The 17945-nt window shown below is 41.9% G+C and overlaps 1 protein-coding gene across 10 annotated transcripts in view; it reads left to right on the top strand.

The window, feature by feature from the left end:
* Nucleotides 1-2544: 2544 nt before the first annotated feature.
* Nucleotides 2545-17945, top strand: part of LOC106967094 (gamma-crystallin A) — a 30223-nt gene continuing 14822 nt past the window's right edge. For 2 of the 10 annotated variants that reach the window (XM_015063285.3, XM_027052254.2), the window contains exons 1-6: nt 2671-2820; nt 5410-5539; nt 7326-7407; nt 9447-9529; nt 11128-11215; nt 11624-11695. In XM_015063285.3, coding sequence (XP_014918771.1) covers nt 5499-5539; nt 7326-7407; nt 9447-9529; nt 11128-11215; nt 11624-11695 — 366 coding nt within the window. In that variant the 5' untranslated portion in view covers nt 2671-2820; nt 5410-5498. The other 8 variants (XM_053215696.1, XM_015063284.3, XM_053215698.1 and 5 more) reach the window with 8 other exon arrangements.

Here is a 17945-nt window from a genome sequence, read left to right as displayed (position 1 = left end):
TACACTTTGGGAGCTTACCATCTATCTAAGGGGGTTCAATACAAATCTGCTAAGAATACATTTTAAAGAACAAAGGATGAATAAATTTAATTGATTAAGCTGCAAAACTATAATAATAATAACAACAACCTATAACAGACCTATAATGTTCTAGGCCAAATATACGACATTTCTAACATTTGGAAACCTATGAGACAGATTTTCATTGCACTTTACAGAAGTTGGAAATAAAGTACAGAAATTGAGCAACTTACCCAAAATCACATACTTGCCACTCCGTTGTCTATTGTGTAATAGTATTACTTTTCAGTAATTTAAATATAAGTCTTGATGGCGATGAAAAATTCATATCTACATTCCGTGGAAATGTTCCACAACATCAAGTCAATATTATTACATGCAGATATCTTGAATACTACAGGAATCTTAGAAAGTTTGAAGAATACATCAAAAAGTCTGGTGAAGATGCATCGCCTTGGGGAGTCAGACCCCAAGTGGATTTTTCCTCTGACAAATCATTGCCCTTTCTATCCCTTAGTCTCCTTATGTATAAAACATGAATATTATTTTTATATCTGCCTCAAAGATGTGCTGTGAGAACTGAGAATTTCTTGATGTGGTAGAAAAGTGCTTTGGGCTGTTGCGTTTTGTTTTGATTTTAATGTCTTGAGAATAAGAAATATAAGAAGAGGTGGGTTTTCTCACAAAGCTAAAGCAGCCAATGTGGAGGGCTCCTCACTTTCTTGGGTTCTTCAAAGGTTGCACGAGTTCCCCATGGGGGAAGTGAGCAGAGGCAACCTAGGCAGCCTAGGCACCACCCTCCATGCCCTCCTGGTGGCTGCCCTGGCATTGGTGCAAGGCACATTGCTACCATTACCTCCGCCAATGCTGGGTCTTAGCAACAAGCAATCCCTGTTGGTCCATTGAGCACCGAGACCCTATCTGGGTTTTCCAGGACTGGAGCTGGGGAGGAGAGCACTGCAATTGATAGATCTTAGTCTTATTGGACCAGCTGCAGTGACTTCAGCTGTGGTGATAGGGAGAGGGGAAGGGAGGCAGGGGTGAACAGACCTAGCAAGGTCAAGGCTGGAGTTCTCCAGGGTTTGCCCTCTGGTAAGGAGCATCTTGGGAGCAAAAAACTGAGGCAAACGTTATAGAGTAGGCATCACCAACAGGAGTCAGTAAGCTGAAAAACAAATTCTAGTTTATTCTAGTATTTTATTTACAATTAAAAATAATTGTGAACAGCCACACTAGAGGCAAGACTGAATTGTCTTTCTAATGTCTCAATAGAAAATAATATTATAAAATCTTGGTCGTATTTAAAGAAAATGTTTTTAACATTTATTTATTATTGAGAGACAGGGCATGAGCATGGGAGGAGCAGAGAGAGGGGGAGACGCAGAATCTGAAGCAGGCCCCAGGCCCTGAGATGTTAGCACAGAGCCCGACACGGGGCTCAAACTCACGAACTGAGCTGAAGTCAGGCGCTTAACTGACTGAGCCACCCAGGTGACCCCAAAATCTCGGTCATATTAAGAAGTAATCAAAGAGTATTATGTTAAAAAAAAAAAAGAAGAAGAATTTTAGGGCATGTCAGTTAATATTAATACTGTGATTTTTTTTTGTATATTTTTAATGTGTGGTATTTGTCAACTCTTTGAAATGTAAAACTTGAGACACCTGGGGTGGCTCAGTGGGTTGAGCATCCAACTTTTGATTTCAGTCATGATCTCAGGGTCATGGGATCAAGCCCCGTGTGGGGCTCTGTGTTGGACATAGAGCCTGCTTAAGATTCTCTCTCTCTCTAAAAAAAAAAAAAAAAAAAAAAAAAAAAAAAGTAAACTTGTGATCAAGGGTTCTAAAAAACACTCGATTTTGTATTCACAATTTTATGATTTTTATCTTAAATTGCATAAAATTCAAACTGTATAAACTTTAGGCTCATAAAACCTAGAAAGGTCTGGATAGAGCATAAATTCATTGTGGAGTGAACAACTACTCTCGAAAAGTCCAGATCTAGAGTTTTTACTGTCACTCATAGAACACCTGAGACATCAAGTAACCAGGAGACTTGGTCGGTGGGGAGGAGTGGAAGTGCTCCTGGTAACAGACGCCCGGGTGTCAGTGGGCCAGAGCAACCTCTGCTCTGTCCAGGAGTATGGGGGAGACTTGCACACAGGCCGTGGCAAGTTTTGGTCTTCCCCTAAGAGCGGTGGGAAACTGTGAGCAAGCCTGAAGCAGGGGAAGAAGTACTCAGGATGAAGAGACAAGTGTGTGAGCAGGGAGACCCCCTAGCAGGGGGGAAATGGTGATGCCTTGCACCAAGGTGATGGTTCTTCAGGACTCCCACCGCACTGTCATCAGGTGGAATCACCCTGGATGCTTCAGGGCAGACGTTCCCCAGAAATCCCTGCTCAGTCAGTTGACTCCTGGGTCTGCAGCCAAGTGCTATAAAAAACCCTGGGGGAGGGGAGGGGGACTTCTTGCATCCTCTAGGCTTTCCGATTAATCATTTAGGTGGGAAACTGAAGCCTGTTCAGGTAAAAAGATACGGGAACTCCAGGTCAGGATCACAACCCTGTCTAAATATATGACATTCTTTCCCCTGCAGGATGGCAGGGGTTGGAGGAAGGGAGGGGATGGGTAAAAACAAATTATTTTCATTCAGTCATTGTTTCCTAGCAACCAAAAAAAAAAAAAAAAGGCATGTGTTTTCCTGATGTCTGTGAGCACCAGCCCAAGACGATGATGTTCAATGCTCCAGCACGCCTCCAGAAGCAGGGAGAGAACAAAAGCACCAGAATCCGTCTCTGGTTGGTAAGAGATTCTGAAACGGGAATTTATTAAGGGCTGGGAACCTAATAGAACACAATCTGAGAGTCCTGTATCATAGCTATAGGGGTGCAGGGAGGGGATTTGCATGGAGTTTACAGATATTTACAGATATTCAGGGCATGATATTCTTACAGAGTATGTGGGCTGTGACTTCTGGGGGGTTTCTTTCTATGAAACAGCTAATGCCTGAGACGGCTAACATCTTTCCATTAGATCCTTTGTGTGTATTTCCAGCCAGAGTCTTGGTTTTTGTTAAAGCTCTGTAGACAGAAAAGAAGAATGACTGGCTGAATTCAAATTTAAACCAAATAGTCCATGCAAACGGCCCCCTTTCAACCACACAGAGCTACTCAATGTACGAAGTCACTGAACTCTACAGCTAGAAGGGACCTCTCCAATCATTCAATGACTGTTTTGCAGAAGAGGAAACAGAAAAACACAGAGAGATAAATTCACTTGTCCAAGGTGACACAGCTAGCTGATAGCCTTACTAGGTCTTTGGACCTCCTGGGGGTGAGGCTCGCTCATATTTTTAAGATTTAAACCTTTGTTTATTATGCCACGTTGAATGGCGTTGGGGAGGGTGGTCCAAGGGGAAGTTATCACAGTAGACAAGAAATGCATATTTTATAATTTAAGTCTGAAATTCTAAGGGCTGGCTCAGAATTATAAACAAGAATGGGTTAAAGCAAATGCTAAGTCTTTTGCTTTTTAAAAAAGGATCAAAGCTAAGGGAGCCTATCTGCCCCCTTGTGAACGAATTGAAATAAGACAAATGTTCGGCCGACAAATGTGTTTCCAACTCAGTGAATTAGAAGAATCATAATTTGTGCTAGCCTTTATGAAGTTTCGAGTGGTAGGGTGAAAAATGCTCTTGGTGATATTAACCAGGCTCATCATTTTTTAGACAACACCTGAGACTGGAATGCAGAAGACCCAAGAAGCTTGGCCACAGCCATGCCAGTCAGTCAGTGGTACAGCAGACACTACATCCTGGCATCTGGCCTCCCCCGTCCAGTGCTTTTCCTTCTCTCGGTTATGAGGTCCCCTCTCTGGCTTATAGTATTCTCTCCCACTTGACTCTCCTAGAGAGCTATATTACTGTCTATACAGTTCATTCATTTCCTGTGGAATGTTCCTACTTTGTTCCCCCCCTTTTATCTTTTCCACATCCCATCCAAGACTGAAGCAGATGCAGTGGCAGCAAGAATGGTCCAAAATAATTAATTTGGTCTGGTGAAGAATTCATGTAAATTAAGGACATCCTGTCTTCTCTCTGCTTATTGTTAGAGAGCTGAATCAAATCAAGCATCATGTTTAATGTAGTTTACAGACTACATTTTTTCCCAGAAGTTTCTAAAGTTTTATTCAAACCGTACTTAGGGTGGCAATTTAAAAACACATGCACAATTTCAAAAGCACAAAAGGTAATATGATGAACACCTATAGATTCATCTTCCCAGAGTTGACAAATGCTAACATTTTTTTATATTCGTTCTCAGGGTTCTCCAGAGAAACAGAGCATATATGTATATATGCATAATGTATACACATGTACAAGAGAAATTTACTGTAAAGAATTGGCTCACATGGTTGTGGTGGCTTGGCCAGTCCAAAATCTGAAGGGGTAGCTGGCAGGCTGGACACTCGGAGGAGAGTTCTTCTGGCAGAATTTTTTCTTATTTGGGAGGAATCAATCTTTCTTCTATCCAAGCCTTCAACTGATTGGATGAGGCCCATTCACATAATGGAGGGTAATCTGCTCAACTCAAAGTTGATCGATTTAAGTGTCAATCTCATACAAAAAATACCTTCACAGAAACACCCAGCATAATTTTTGACCAAATATATGGGCACAGTGGCCCAGCCAAGCTGACACATAAAAGTAACCATCACAATTTGCTTTCCATCTTGTTTAAGAAATAAAACATTGTGGACATAGTTGATATTCTACTTATACCTCTCCTTAGATGTCCCATTTAAAAGTGATGCTTTTTTAATAAACTCCTTTTTGTGACCTCAAATGCCTTCTGATGCCATCACCTAAACTCCGGTTTCTGGCTCAATGTGGAGATAAGAATTGAAGACATGGCCTCACCTTTGCCATGATGATGTATTCTTTCCAGGACCCACCGGCCATAGGAAGTTGTACACAGGTTGTATAGAAAACTCCATTATGAGCCATTGTACCAAGGTGGATTCACTGGGAGTCACTGTGTGGAATGCACACAGAACTCACATGTTCAGATCACAGCATGTTTGGATGTTTCTGTCCAAATAGTCTCATCTACTATTACATGAGCCATGACTATTTTACTTGCTTATTTATTGCAAGGATAAGTAAATGGTGAATGTTGGGAAACTTGGAAAGAATAAGAGGTGTCAGACAAATTCAAGGTACAGTGCACCTCCCTCCCACCCCCAAGCCAGTTTAATTCCAACCTGGAACCGGCTGGATAAGAGGCCCGAGCTCTGCACACTCCCGGATCCCTTCCAGAGTCTAGGACTCCATGACTGGTATTTGGAGTGATAGCATCCCTAACTCAAATTCTCTCTGATTTGCTGCTGTAGCTTGTAGGCTCAAAGAGGCTGACTCTTCCCCAAGGATATCAGGGGCAGTGTAAGCTACAGATATCTGCTCATCTGGACAAGGCTTAATCATGGAAAGAAAGCTCCTAAAGAAGGAAATGAAAAAACTCCTGTAAGTATGATTGAGAATAAGCTTTCGTTTATTACACTCGGCATTTGGTGGGTTTCAGGTCATCGATGGTTTGGATATTGGCAGAGGGTAAAAATCTACGAGAAGAATGGATTCCTGCATTATAGGAGAAAGCTAGATGATCTGGCTTCTGCCTCCTGCCTGAGAAGCCTCACATGTGGTGCAAAGCAGGATGCTGACTCTCTTGGGAGAAATGCTTCTGCCAAGACCGTGCACTGCACATCCGAGGCATCCCCATTCTGGAACCTGACAGCTGAACCCCCAGGCCAGGCTGCCTCTACTGGACAGGGCGTGCCTTTGAAAGGGCCCTGCCAGGAACACAGGCGAGATTTCTGCAAAATGTGCCCAAAGGTACATTTATAAGTGTAGCCTGCCTCTTTCATTGTTAGTCTTATCAACTAAATAATTGATCTCCTTGTTCTTGCCATTTGAACTTAAAAAAAAAAAAAAAAAAAAGCCAAGTTCTCCCATGGAAAAATCTTTTTTCTCCTACGGTAGCTTTTCTATGATTTGGTACTTTGTTAAGAGGTTGGTGAAAATCACAGACCATATGAAAAGGGGAGAAAAGGCTGTTCTGTTTCATATATATTATAGGCACAACAATAATATCCTTTTTATCAAAGACCTTATCACAGTCTTCATCCAATGTCCTTTCTCTACCCACTAAGATAATTATGTTTTAACAAGTCCTTAAGAAATACTGGAATAAAATATGTAGGACTACACATAATTACATGTATGGGCTTGGAAGCCAACATAATAATAATAATAAAAAAAAAACCTATTATCAGGAATGTCAATTCCTCCATGTAGAACTGGCATTTCAAAACTGATACAAGTATAATTTTATATCTAAAGAATACATTTAGGCTACTTTAAATAAATTGCCTTGGAATTAGAAAGCAAAAATTTGAGAATTTTTTTTAAATCTTAGCCTAGTGACTCAGAACTTTAAGAAACCAGACACAAACTTACCACCCCCAGCCCCCACCCCACCCCACCCCACCCCCCACAGTAACTTGCCCATAGTGCTTGGTAAAGACCTTGAAAACAGAACTGGCCTTATGTAAAAGTGTGCAGATAGACTCGGGGAGTCAGAATCCTTTTTCCTTATCAGGTCCCTCTGGCTCTTCTCCCTGGGGGGCTGGAAGGCGGGGGGGGGGGGGGGGGGGGGGAGGGGGGGGGGTAAACCACTTTCTCTTTTCCTGCCAGGACCCCTCATTAAAATCACTGGTAGGGAAGGATCGCACAGGACACACTAAAAGTGGAATTTCTGATACGCTTTTCTGTATAACTCCTCCTCAGGGTATTGGCTTTCTAAGGGGGAAAAGGGGCCTTAGGGCGAGAGAATACATCCATACAGAATATCACAGTGCTGGAATTTTTCAACTGTGGACATTCTGCCTGAGTTTAACACGGGCAGCAAGGGAATTTTTGTTTTAAACAGTGGATCTCAATCCTTTGGGTTTTGTAAAACCTTTTCGGGCGTGTGGGAATTTGTGACGCAGCCCCGCCTCCTGCTTTTCCATGAATCCTGTTCCGACTACGGGAGTCTTATTTTTAGATAAATGTGAGGTAAGCTCATAGTGGTTGAACATTTAAACCTGCACCGTTGCAGAATTGCCTTTTAACTCAAAGTGAGTATTAGCTGAGCTACCAGAGCTCTTGGGTTTTGGTGGGGGAGGGGAGGCACTGGAAAGAGCGCGCTTCGGCAAACTGAGCTCCCCTCTCCTGCCCAATGGTTCAATGCTGCTCTCTTGCTTTTAAGGGGAGATTATATTGGCATCAGACTTCGGGAAAATGAATTTGACCCAAAAGGAAGAAGGCAACTCACCTTTCTAGATGATATGGTAAAGAAAGGCATGCCGACGCAAGTCACATTTGTGTTTTTTTGTGTTCAGGGAACAGAGCTAGGACCTAATGTATATCCTAAATAAACCTAATCTTGATCCTCCCATAGTGTCCTCATCCTAGAGTCCTCCACACGGTCTTTTCGACCCATTACACTGAAAGCAAAAATAACGAGAAAGTCCAAGTTATAAGACTCTTTGCTCTTGGCTATTTCTCTCCTAGAAAAGATTAAAAAGCAAAATGGATGCAAAGTTAAACGTTACATACATGTTGTTCAACAATTTTTTTGACAAAATAAGTTACGCAGTTCTCTAATTTTATTTATTTATTTACTTACTTACCGTTTGCATTCATGGAGAAAACCAAAGAATGGAATAATCAAAATCCTTCATCATTGTTAATGTTGAAGTTCAGATTCATGTTCTGTAATGAAAGTTCCCTTCACGGAAATTATGTAAAGGCCTAATTCACAAGAAATTAGTAAATCCTCAGCTTCTTTATGCTTACCTGTTTGCACTATTAAGGAAGAAAGGATGTGTCCCTGCCCTACCCTCCGTCCCTGCCTGACTTCCCTAGAGCTGAATAAGCAGTTAGGCCTGGTGTTCTAAAGTACATCTCTGTGCACATGTTAAATGGGGAACTTAAATCGATCGGATAAGTGCTTTCAAACTTTAATGAGGTCTCATCGCAAGGCCCTTTTGATTCCGGAAGTTGGGGGTGCGTGGCTGGGGAATTTGTATTTGTAATGAGCAAAGAGGCCACGCCCACACAGCTAGTCCTGCATCAACCTTTCCATTAGGTTTCAACCACCAATCACAGTTCTTTTTGCTGTTGTTGTTCACTCTCTAGTTTTGTTTAGTCACTGGAAGTAGGTACAGTTGACCCTTGATTTGACCCCAGATTTGAACTGTGTGGGTCCACTTATGCACAGAATTTTTTTTAATAAATACAGTACAATACTGTAAATGTATTTTCTGTTATGATTTTCTTAATCAACTTTTCTCTAGCTTACTGTATTATAAGAATGCAATATATAATATACACAACATATAAAATATGTGTTGATTGACAGTTTATGTTACTGTCCATAGCAGTCCATAGCAGGCTATTCACAGTACACAGATTTTAGACTGCAGGGGTGAGTGCATCTAACCCCTGGGTGTTCAAGGGTCAACTGTACATTGTTTTGAAAAGGTTAGAACCTTAGAACCCATCTAAAACCCCGAAAACAAAACCAACCTTCCCTTTTCTGAAGGGGGGCGGGGTAGAGAGAGGAGAAAGAATATTTGGATGGGGACAAGGTGAATATGCTTAGAAATTAACAGGAAAAGATGGTCAGCAGGCAAGGAATGAACATTTGAAGTGCTCCTCAGCTTTTTACTGCATACTAGACTCTTAGCAAGCCACTCATTGGGGTCTACCTCTAGTCCTTTGCTCATGCTGGTCCCTCCACCCTCGAGTCCTCCACCTGTCGAAATTCTCCTCATACTTCAAGCCCCAGCTCCACCAGGGCCCTCTCTCTGAAGCCTCCCGGGATCTCCGTGACACCCCAGGTGGACACACCACTTCCCTGGTGCCCCTGGGAGCACATTTCTGACGTTCTGTTCACAGAATTCAAAATTGTTCTCTGAGGCCCTCTTCCCCCCACCGTCACTTTTTTCTATGTTAAAATTTGAGGACAGTGAGGTGCTGAAAACATCAATTGCTTACCCGAAGATATACCATGAGTTGTTGGCAACATCTAGATTTGAACCCAGATTCCCTGATTCCCAGTTTCCTTCCAAGAATCCATCCTTTCTTTTCCTGTCACCATAAATCAAAAACAAAAATCAGTTCTAGTGAGAGGTAAACGTAATGACTGAAGATCCCTAAATATTTCTGTCTGGGAATCAGGTTACTGGACATAGCTGATGATCCTCACCTTTGTGGATGTGACAATGTAGTAGAATAGGCTTAGCAGTGCCATTGTCATTGGGTCCAGGGAGTGCTTTGGCCAATGTCTAAGCCCATCCCTTTTCTGTCTGCTTCCCGCTCCCAGGCACACTATGACTTGGCCATCAATGTTGCTTTGCAATGGCTGGATCACTTGGAAGACTTCACTTGGCTGGAGTGGGAGAAAGTGTAAGTGGAAATGGTTTCTCTTTCTTTCTTTCTCTTTCTTTCTTTCTTTCTTTCTTTCTTTCTTTCTTTCTTTCTTCTTTCTTTCTTTCAAATGTATGACTATGAGTAGTGATAGAGAAAACTTCTATCTGGCATCATCCACCACGAGGCACTCTGATTTGAAAATACTGCAAGGTGGGGAGCCTGGGTAGTTCAGTCAATTGAGGGTCCAATTTAGGCTCAGGTCATGATCTCACAGTTCATGGGTTCAAGCCCCCATCGGGCTCACTGCTGTCAGTACAGAACCTGCTTCAGATCCTCTGTCCCCATCTTTCACACTCCTCCCCTGCTTGCACGCACGCTCTCTCTCTCTCAAAAATAAACATTAAAAAAAAAAAAAAACATTGAAAACACTGCAGGGTGAGTATCCATCCCTCTCCAGCTAGAAACCTGAAGAAACCCTATAGTTGTCAACTTGGAGAACTCATATACTTGTTTGTATATTTTGTATCTACGCATCGGTTTCTGTCAGATGAAGATCCTTCTCCCACATAATGTTCTGTCTTAGAAATATGGACCATACTTTACTGTGCCCATGCCATGATTTTTAAAACGGTCAATTCTGTGGGTAAAGGCTCTTTCTAAGGACTATCAAACACAATTTCTTAAGCATTTAGCTAAATATCTACCTGGGCTGAGGTGTTTGAATTACAGCTGTGTCAATCCTTTCCAGGATTATTGGCATTTTCTGCCATGTTTGCCAGGCAGACCCACTCAACTGATTAAAAATAAGGAACTAATGAAGACAGGATTGAATAGCTTATTCCAGAGGCCAGTTATTTTTTCTGTTCCATTGCCTTAGAACACACACCTTGTCCTGGCTCGCTGTATCAGTGAGGGTTTAGTTGTAATAAGCAGAAAATCCAGACTCAAGCCTCACCCCCCAAAAGAGGAGGGAAGAAGGAATTTATTAACTTTGCGTTTGAAAAGTCCATGAGTCGGTCTGCATTAGGCAGGGCTTAATTCAAAACTCAAATCGTGTCATCAGGATTTACTTCTGGACTATTTCCCCTGGGTGGACATTATTCTTAATTTCAGCCCATTTTATTGCAACATCCAGTCCAAAGGAGAATAGATTTTTTAAAAAAATCACAGGATTGTGTCTCAATTGTGCCTCAGCCCCTGATTTGTCTGGAGGTGGAGGGTGGGGGGCATGGAATACGCTGACTAGCTTAGTCCACAGTGTTTTACCCTTGGAATCTAGGGGTGTTCATGGCTTCCCTAGAAGCACATAGGCTTACAGTGGGTAAAGCAGTTCCCTCCATCAAGAAGGGGAAGAGGATACGGGTTGGCAAAACCATAAGCGTCCACCATAGTGGCCAATGGTTGCTAGCTGTGAAAACATGGACCAACGAAGGCAAATTCATCACCATTGTTGGAAGATTCAGAATTCTAAGTGTGTACTTTACTGAGAGCAGATTCACCACATTAATTTTGTAAATAGAAGCATAACACATGGCCATTGGAGATTACTTATGGATTATTATTATAAACTTAATAGATGTCCAAAAAACCCAAAAATAAACCTTCCATTGTTATTTACTCCTATTCCCCCTTAGGAAAATGCCATTTCATGGCAGACCCACATATCCAAACCGGAAAGAAAGAGAAGCAATGATTTTATCATCTTACGCTGGAATCTTAATGGTAAGGTAAAGAACACTGTTTGCATATATGGGGATTTTATATTTACTTATGTGCATTTTGATATTAATGCATATTTATTTTATTTTTCAACCGCTCTTCCTAAATGCTTAAGGTTTACTAATATTAAATGTTCCGGTTTTAAAGATACAGTAAAAAGTCTTTTATGCCTATATGGTATTGTGAAAACCTTCATTTAAAAGGCAAAAAAAAAAAAAACAGAATGAAAGACATAAATAATTGGATACAGGTGATTCTGATTCACCTGCTTATTCAGAAATTACTTATTTAGTTCCCATGCTATCCAGGCATGATGCTGTACATGTTGGAGCTACAATTGCTTTGTGTCTCAATAAAAGAAAAACCATGACATGATAATACATTTGTTGGTGCTGTTGTTTTTTTTAACAGAACAGTCTCCCAGTTGAGGAAGTCTTTAAAATGTATGGAGCCGATTCTTCTACCAATTCTGGGGCCACCAAGGTAGGGGAGACCCAAGGCTATCAATAAGAGGAAATTTTAGAGAGGATTTCTTTATTTTTATACATTTATAATGGATTTTTAACATTGTCAACTGCATGAAATAACAGTTGTTAATCGAAACATACAAAACCAGAGGGGACCACGTCTTACCTGGCTCATAAAGGTCTGTAAAACGCTTTCCTCACGTGAGGGCTGTGCTCATAAGGACAAATGTGTTTTGCGTAAGGCTAAGTAGAGGCAGCAAACAGGTCGCCAGGCTGAGTCTAGATTCTGCCTCTGTCTCTGGTGAACAGAATCTCTCGCTTACTCTGTAATGCACGTTTGGCAAGCCCAAGAACTCCCCTTGCATGATGCACCAGAACATCCAGAACTCAGGCAAGATGTGCAAGGTTTGTTCTCGTGATACATTCTGTAGTTTGCTGCTGCCACACTTCTTCCCGCGAGGGTCCTTTAATCACAACAGTAAACGCGGAAGTTATCACAATTCCAGTGACCTGAGTTCTGACACCTCTTCTACAGAGCCCTCGGTCCTTGCCTTCTTTGATCTCTTCCATATACTGATCTAAAAAAAATTGTTTTTGTTAGAATTGTGAATGGTCTTTACAGCCAATTCAGTTTTTGCTACTTATGGATGTATGGACATTTAGTGAGCATTAAACAAGAGGTGCTATTTAGATGTGAACTACCTATCCGTTTACCTTTAGATACCTGTAGAAAATGGATGAGGAAAGGGGGATGTGCAGTGGGAGTGAGGGACAACCCACACCCACATACCCAGCCCTCTGCTCACACGATCACTGTGGATGTCCCCACCAGCACTTGGCAGGGAGGCCAGGGCAGGGGCAGGGCTATGGTCACAGAAAAGCCCCCCCCCCCCGTCCCCGTTCTTTACCTGCAGACCATATAGCAAATCAAGAACTCACCATGTCCAGCTTGTGAGTCAAGCATTTACAAAAAGAAAGAAAAAAAGGAAAAAAAATCAAGCATTTACTAAGAAGTGTTGTAACTTTGAATCCCACTGTCCCATCACCTTAATCCATATGTAAACTGGCTCTAGTTCTGAGACTCAAGTTCCCTTGATCACAGAGGAAGTCAGTACCTTTTCTCTGATCACTCTAGCTTCAACTACATTGATTGATTGATTGATTGATTCATTCATTCATTCATTCATTCAATATGGTTGTAGGTGCAAGGGATATAATGGTGATTGAATCAGGCAAGATTACTTTTCTCATGGGTTTTATATCTTGTACTGGACCTGACATTCCACCTGGTTGAGATAAAGCCACTCTGTGCCCAGTTTTCCTCAGAGACCAAGCTGTTTTTGGTTTTTAAAGAAAGCTCAACCCTTTTGGTTCTTTAGAGAGCCAAGCAAACCATAATGCTTCATTCCTGCTGGGTTGTTTGCTTTTGTTTTTCCCTGCAGCTTTCTCCCTTTCAGGCTGCCGTCTTTCCCCCTTTCCCCAATACACCCAACACATACACATTAATATCTCAGCTTAACCCTTTCCTTTTAGCCATTGTGTTTTTCCTTATCTTCCGGTGCCTTGGAACAGCTGGGCAGTCATCAGGCACTGATTGGTTGGTCTCACTCGAATGGCCAAAGGGCAAATATAAAAAAATCACATCCTGGAGGGGATGGCCCTGTGAACCTTTCTAGTTTTGGCTGGGTTACCAATTAAGAAGGTTTGCAAACATGGGTGCCTGAGTAGCTCAGGCCAGGTTCCTTTCAAAGGGCCAGAACAGGAAGTCATGCTGTTTAGAGGAAGGCTGGCCAATTTCTATCTATACGTCTGGTCTTTCACTTTTTCAGTAAAAGAGACTTTATTGCGCACCTTCTCTGTTCGGTTATACACAGTCTCTATCCTCACAATGGACGATGGGTGACCAGTAACAAAAAACCCAGATGTGCACATGGACTACATAATGACCAACTCGGAAGGGAAATAGATAATATGGTCATGGAGGGGACGTTCCTTCAAAGGTCTGCATCTATTTATTGTTAGAGGATCTGTCAGCTCATTTATTGGTTTGTACAGGAAAGGCAGCTTGTGTAGGGGTTAAGCATGAGGATTCTAAAGCTAGACTGCCTGGGTGTGAACCCATGCCCCACCAGCTCCAGGCAGAGTGGTCTTGGGTAAGTCATCTGAGTTCCTTCAGCCTCAATTTCATCATAAAAACTGGGACAAGAAAATGGGATTGTTGTGGGAAATGAGGTGAATTAGTAAAGCCCCTAGTGTTGGGCACATGGTAACCTCAGTAACTATAGTTAAGGTTCTGGTACTTGGGATTTGGGTATTCGATTTCCTCTATGTTCCTATAAATCGGGGTTTCTCAATATTTCAAGCCAGATAATTCTTTGTTGTGTGTGTAGGGCCGTCCTGTGCATTGTCGATGTCTAGCAGTATCTCTGGCCTCTACCCTTTAGATGCCAATAACTTGCCCCAATGTGATAACCAGAAATGTCTCTTGGCTTTGCCAAATGTCCCTTCAGAAGCAAAATCACAGCTAGTTGAGAACCACTGCTCTAAATATTCAAAAATTAAAAAGCTCATCAAGCATCCAAATATATTATTAACACAATATAAACTTTGCCTATTTTAGACACCAAATGATCACAAAGGGTATGATACCATTTGAGCTACAATAAAAAAGTCTGAGGATCCTCTACCCTTGTGGACCTCACAAGCTCCTCCCAGCTGCAAGAATGCCCACCCAGGCCTTTCTATTGTGGCTTTATATCAGCTCAACTCAGGGACCTCCTCCACATCTTATTTAAAAAATTAGTAGAACCCTCAATGGAGATGTAGCATTTCAAAGATTAAAGTGGGAGAGCTATTTTAAAACAGTCTTTCAGGGGTGCCTGGGTGGCTCAGTCAGTTAAGTGTCAGACTTCGGCTCAGGTCATGATCTCGTGGTTCATGAGTTCGAGCCCTGCATCGGGCTGTGTGCTGACAGCTCAGAGCCTGGAGCCTGTTTCAGATTCTGTGTCTCCCTGTCTCTGCTCCTCCGCTGCTCGCACTCTGTCTCTCTCTCAAAAATAAATAAAAACATTAAAAAAAAAAAGTCTTTCAAGGTTTAACATAATTTCAAAAAATTGATTTAACTAGGGGATGAGGTTGTTCAAAAGAAGTTATTGACAAAGATTCTTCTGGAATTACTGCATATACCTGAATAAACTTTTTTGAGTTGTTTTAAATGTTTATTTATTTATTTTGAGAGAAAGAGAGAGCGAGCCCGTGCACACTTGCAAGCCAGGGAGGGGCAGAGAGAGAGAGAGAGAGAGAATCCTAAGCAGGTTCAGCACTCAGTGCAGAGTCCCACACGGGGCTCCATCTCACAACTGGGAGATCGTGACCTGAGTCGAAATCCAGAGTGGGACGATTAACCGACTGAGCCACTCAGGCGCCCCTATCTGAATAAACCTCGATTCCTTTGGATAAAATGTCTCCTAGACAACAGCTAAAATCCTCCCCAAGCAAGAGCTTAAAGCCCTGTTGAATACTAATCAGATTATGTAAATTTCTGGCCACTAGAATTGGCTACAGTGTATAGTGGGTTGTGCAAAGGCTTGATGGTTTTCTTCAGGAGTATTTGCTGCCACCTGGTGACAGAAAGGCATCATAGGCCCAGTATTGTTCTGTCAATTATCCTCAGGTTCTATTCTTGATAGGGAGCTGTTATTTAATGACAGGGAGCCATTTTTCTGCTGAGGGCCTTGGACCTATAGACAAAAAATCAAGTAAAGGTCTCACACCAATGACAGTTATTTACAATTACTTTAGATAAATATAAAATAGCCTACTCTATTTTAAACTTAAAAAAAAAAAAGGAGCATAAATCTGCCTTCAACAAAGCAAGCCAGCAATAAAAACATTCCTCAGCTCCATTTCTCAGAGAAAGAGGAAAAAAGGAAAGGGAGGCAGAGAGAGTAAAAATCAGTGCAACCGAGACAGGAGAAAGACGAGGAGAGGTGGTAGAGAACATCGGAACCTTCTCTCTTCCTGTAGCCACACCCCAGAGTCTGACCCGCCATCGCTTAACTGCATCCAAAGTTCAAAGCATGCTCTTCAGAGATTGGTGTCCAGTCCCTGCTCTGTCCCTTACCAGCTGTGTGGCCTTGGATAAGTTATTAACTTCCCCGATTCCCAATATCCCTATGTGTAAATATGCATGATTCCACTTACCCAACCCTGCTAGGTCGTTCTGAGCATTCATATCAGGTGCATGATGCTGGCACAGGGTGGGGGGCCTTCAGCACACTCAGGATGGTCAGCCTCCTTCCCCCCACCCCTCGGAGTCCATTGATAGCAGCCTGATTTCTCCGCAGCAGGCCCATCTTCCACCCTCAGACCCGTTCGCAGCCCCAACCTCAGGCACTCACCACAATAATCCGCCAAGTGTCTTCTCTTCTTGACCCAGCCTGAATCATACAAAAATGAAAAAGTGTTTTCATGATAAAGACAGGGACCTACTGTTTATACAAAAGTTCAGTATTGGCAGATCTTCTTGATGGGAGATTGAAAACCACGCTTTCAATATCCATGATGTCCAAATGAATACTCACAATAAATGTTGAATGTATAAAGGCCAAGCAAACAACAGATCTGCCAAGTGGATGAAATTGGATGTATCAACCATTTGGGAGCTCTCCCTGCCCCTACCCTTCCTTTTGCTCCAGGCTTCCAGTATCTTGAATCACGAGTTTATCATTTTCTTTTCTTTCTTTCTAGTTTGACCGCATATACATGTCTAATCAATGTATCGTTTACTTCTGCATATTCTTTGAATTTGATATAAGTAATATAAAAGACAGTCTTTGTAAATAGAGCAAATGTTTTATTCCTTTTTTCATTCAACGCTATGTTGCACAAATTCATCCCTGTTGTTACACAGTTTATTTTCACTGCGTATAGTATTCCGCTGTAGAAGAGTATGCCACCGTTTATTTATATATTCTTCCATTATAGACATTGGGATGATTTCTGTGATATGTCTTTTTGTGTACAGTAAAAGAATTTATTTATTTGTTTCTTTATTTATTGAGAGAGAGCAAGAGAGAGTGCATGTGAGTGGGGGAGGGGCAGAGAGAGAGGAGGAGAGAGAATCCCAGGCAGGCCCCACGCTGTCAGCACAGAGCCGGACTTGGGGCTTGATCTCACAACCGTGAGATCATGACGTGAGCCAAAATCAAGAGTCAGACACCTAACCGACTGAGCTGCCCAGGCGCCCCGCCCTTGTGTTCAGTGAAAGAGCTTCTGCGTGGTCTATAACTAGGTGTGAACCTGCTACGTCATAGGGATGTGCATCTTCAACTCTACATAAAGTCTAATTGCTTTCCGAAATGGTTGTACCAATTTACACTTCTACCTGCAGTGTAGGTCATCTGCTTGCTGCTTTCAGGCTTTTTAAGCTTGTCCGTCTGTTAAGTGGCTGAGGTCTTAATTTACATTGTGGTCTTAATTTTCAGTCCTCTGATTACCAATGAGCGGCTATTTCTACGTTCTTCTTTTGTGAAGTGCCTGCTGAAAATCTTCTGTCCATTTTTTTGTTTGTTTGTTTATTCTACTACAGGATATATAATCAGTCCTGGATTTTCCAGTACTCTTCCTATTTGAAATTTGCCGTTTCTCTTCACAGACATTAAAATGTTTGGGAAATACGATGTTTCCCCATCCCAAGCACATTTGAAAAACTTCTTGGACAGATCCAACTGTCTTTCCAGACCACGCACCCTGCTTTTACTTTGGAAAATATGATTGTCATACGCATATACCCGATCACTTTGACATCTAGAATCAGAAACTTTCCACCTTCTGTCTCAGTGATACCAGATGACATTTTAATAAGTTACTGCTCAAGGCTGAGAGAAAGGTTCGTGCAGATTCCTGTCTATGCTCTTCAGCCCTTAATGATGTATCCGGGGCCTTTCTTGTGCACATTCCTACGTGACACATCCCCATCTTCTCTCCCTCTTCATGCTTCCAGTTAGAAGAAACTCTCGTTGAATGTGCTTCAGACATAATATGGCACCTAAGGAGAACTTGAATCAAGAAATAAGAATTGCCATAATACTTCCACACTGACACGATGATGATATTAGGAAATAGCTTTAAAGGAAAAAAGAATGTACAGTCAACTCTAGGTTTAGGATTTAAATTTCATCCTACTTTGAAAATAATTTCTCATACAAACCACACAGGAAGCTATAGGAACTGCTTGCATGAGCCATCAGATTATCAGGACCATA

Source organism: Acinonyx jubatus, chromosome C1 (assembly GCF_027475565.1).
Source record: "Acinonyx jubatus isolate Ajub_Pintada_27869175 chromosome C1, VMU_Ajub_asm_v1.0, whole genome shotgun sequence".
NCBI lineage: Eukaryota > Metazoa > Chordata > Mammalia > Carnivora > Felidae > Acinonyx > Acinonyx jubatus.
Note: the sequence above shows the minus strand (reverse complement) of the source record. Positions and strands in the feature narration are given on the sequence as shown.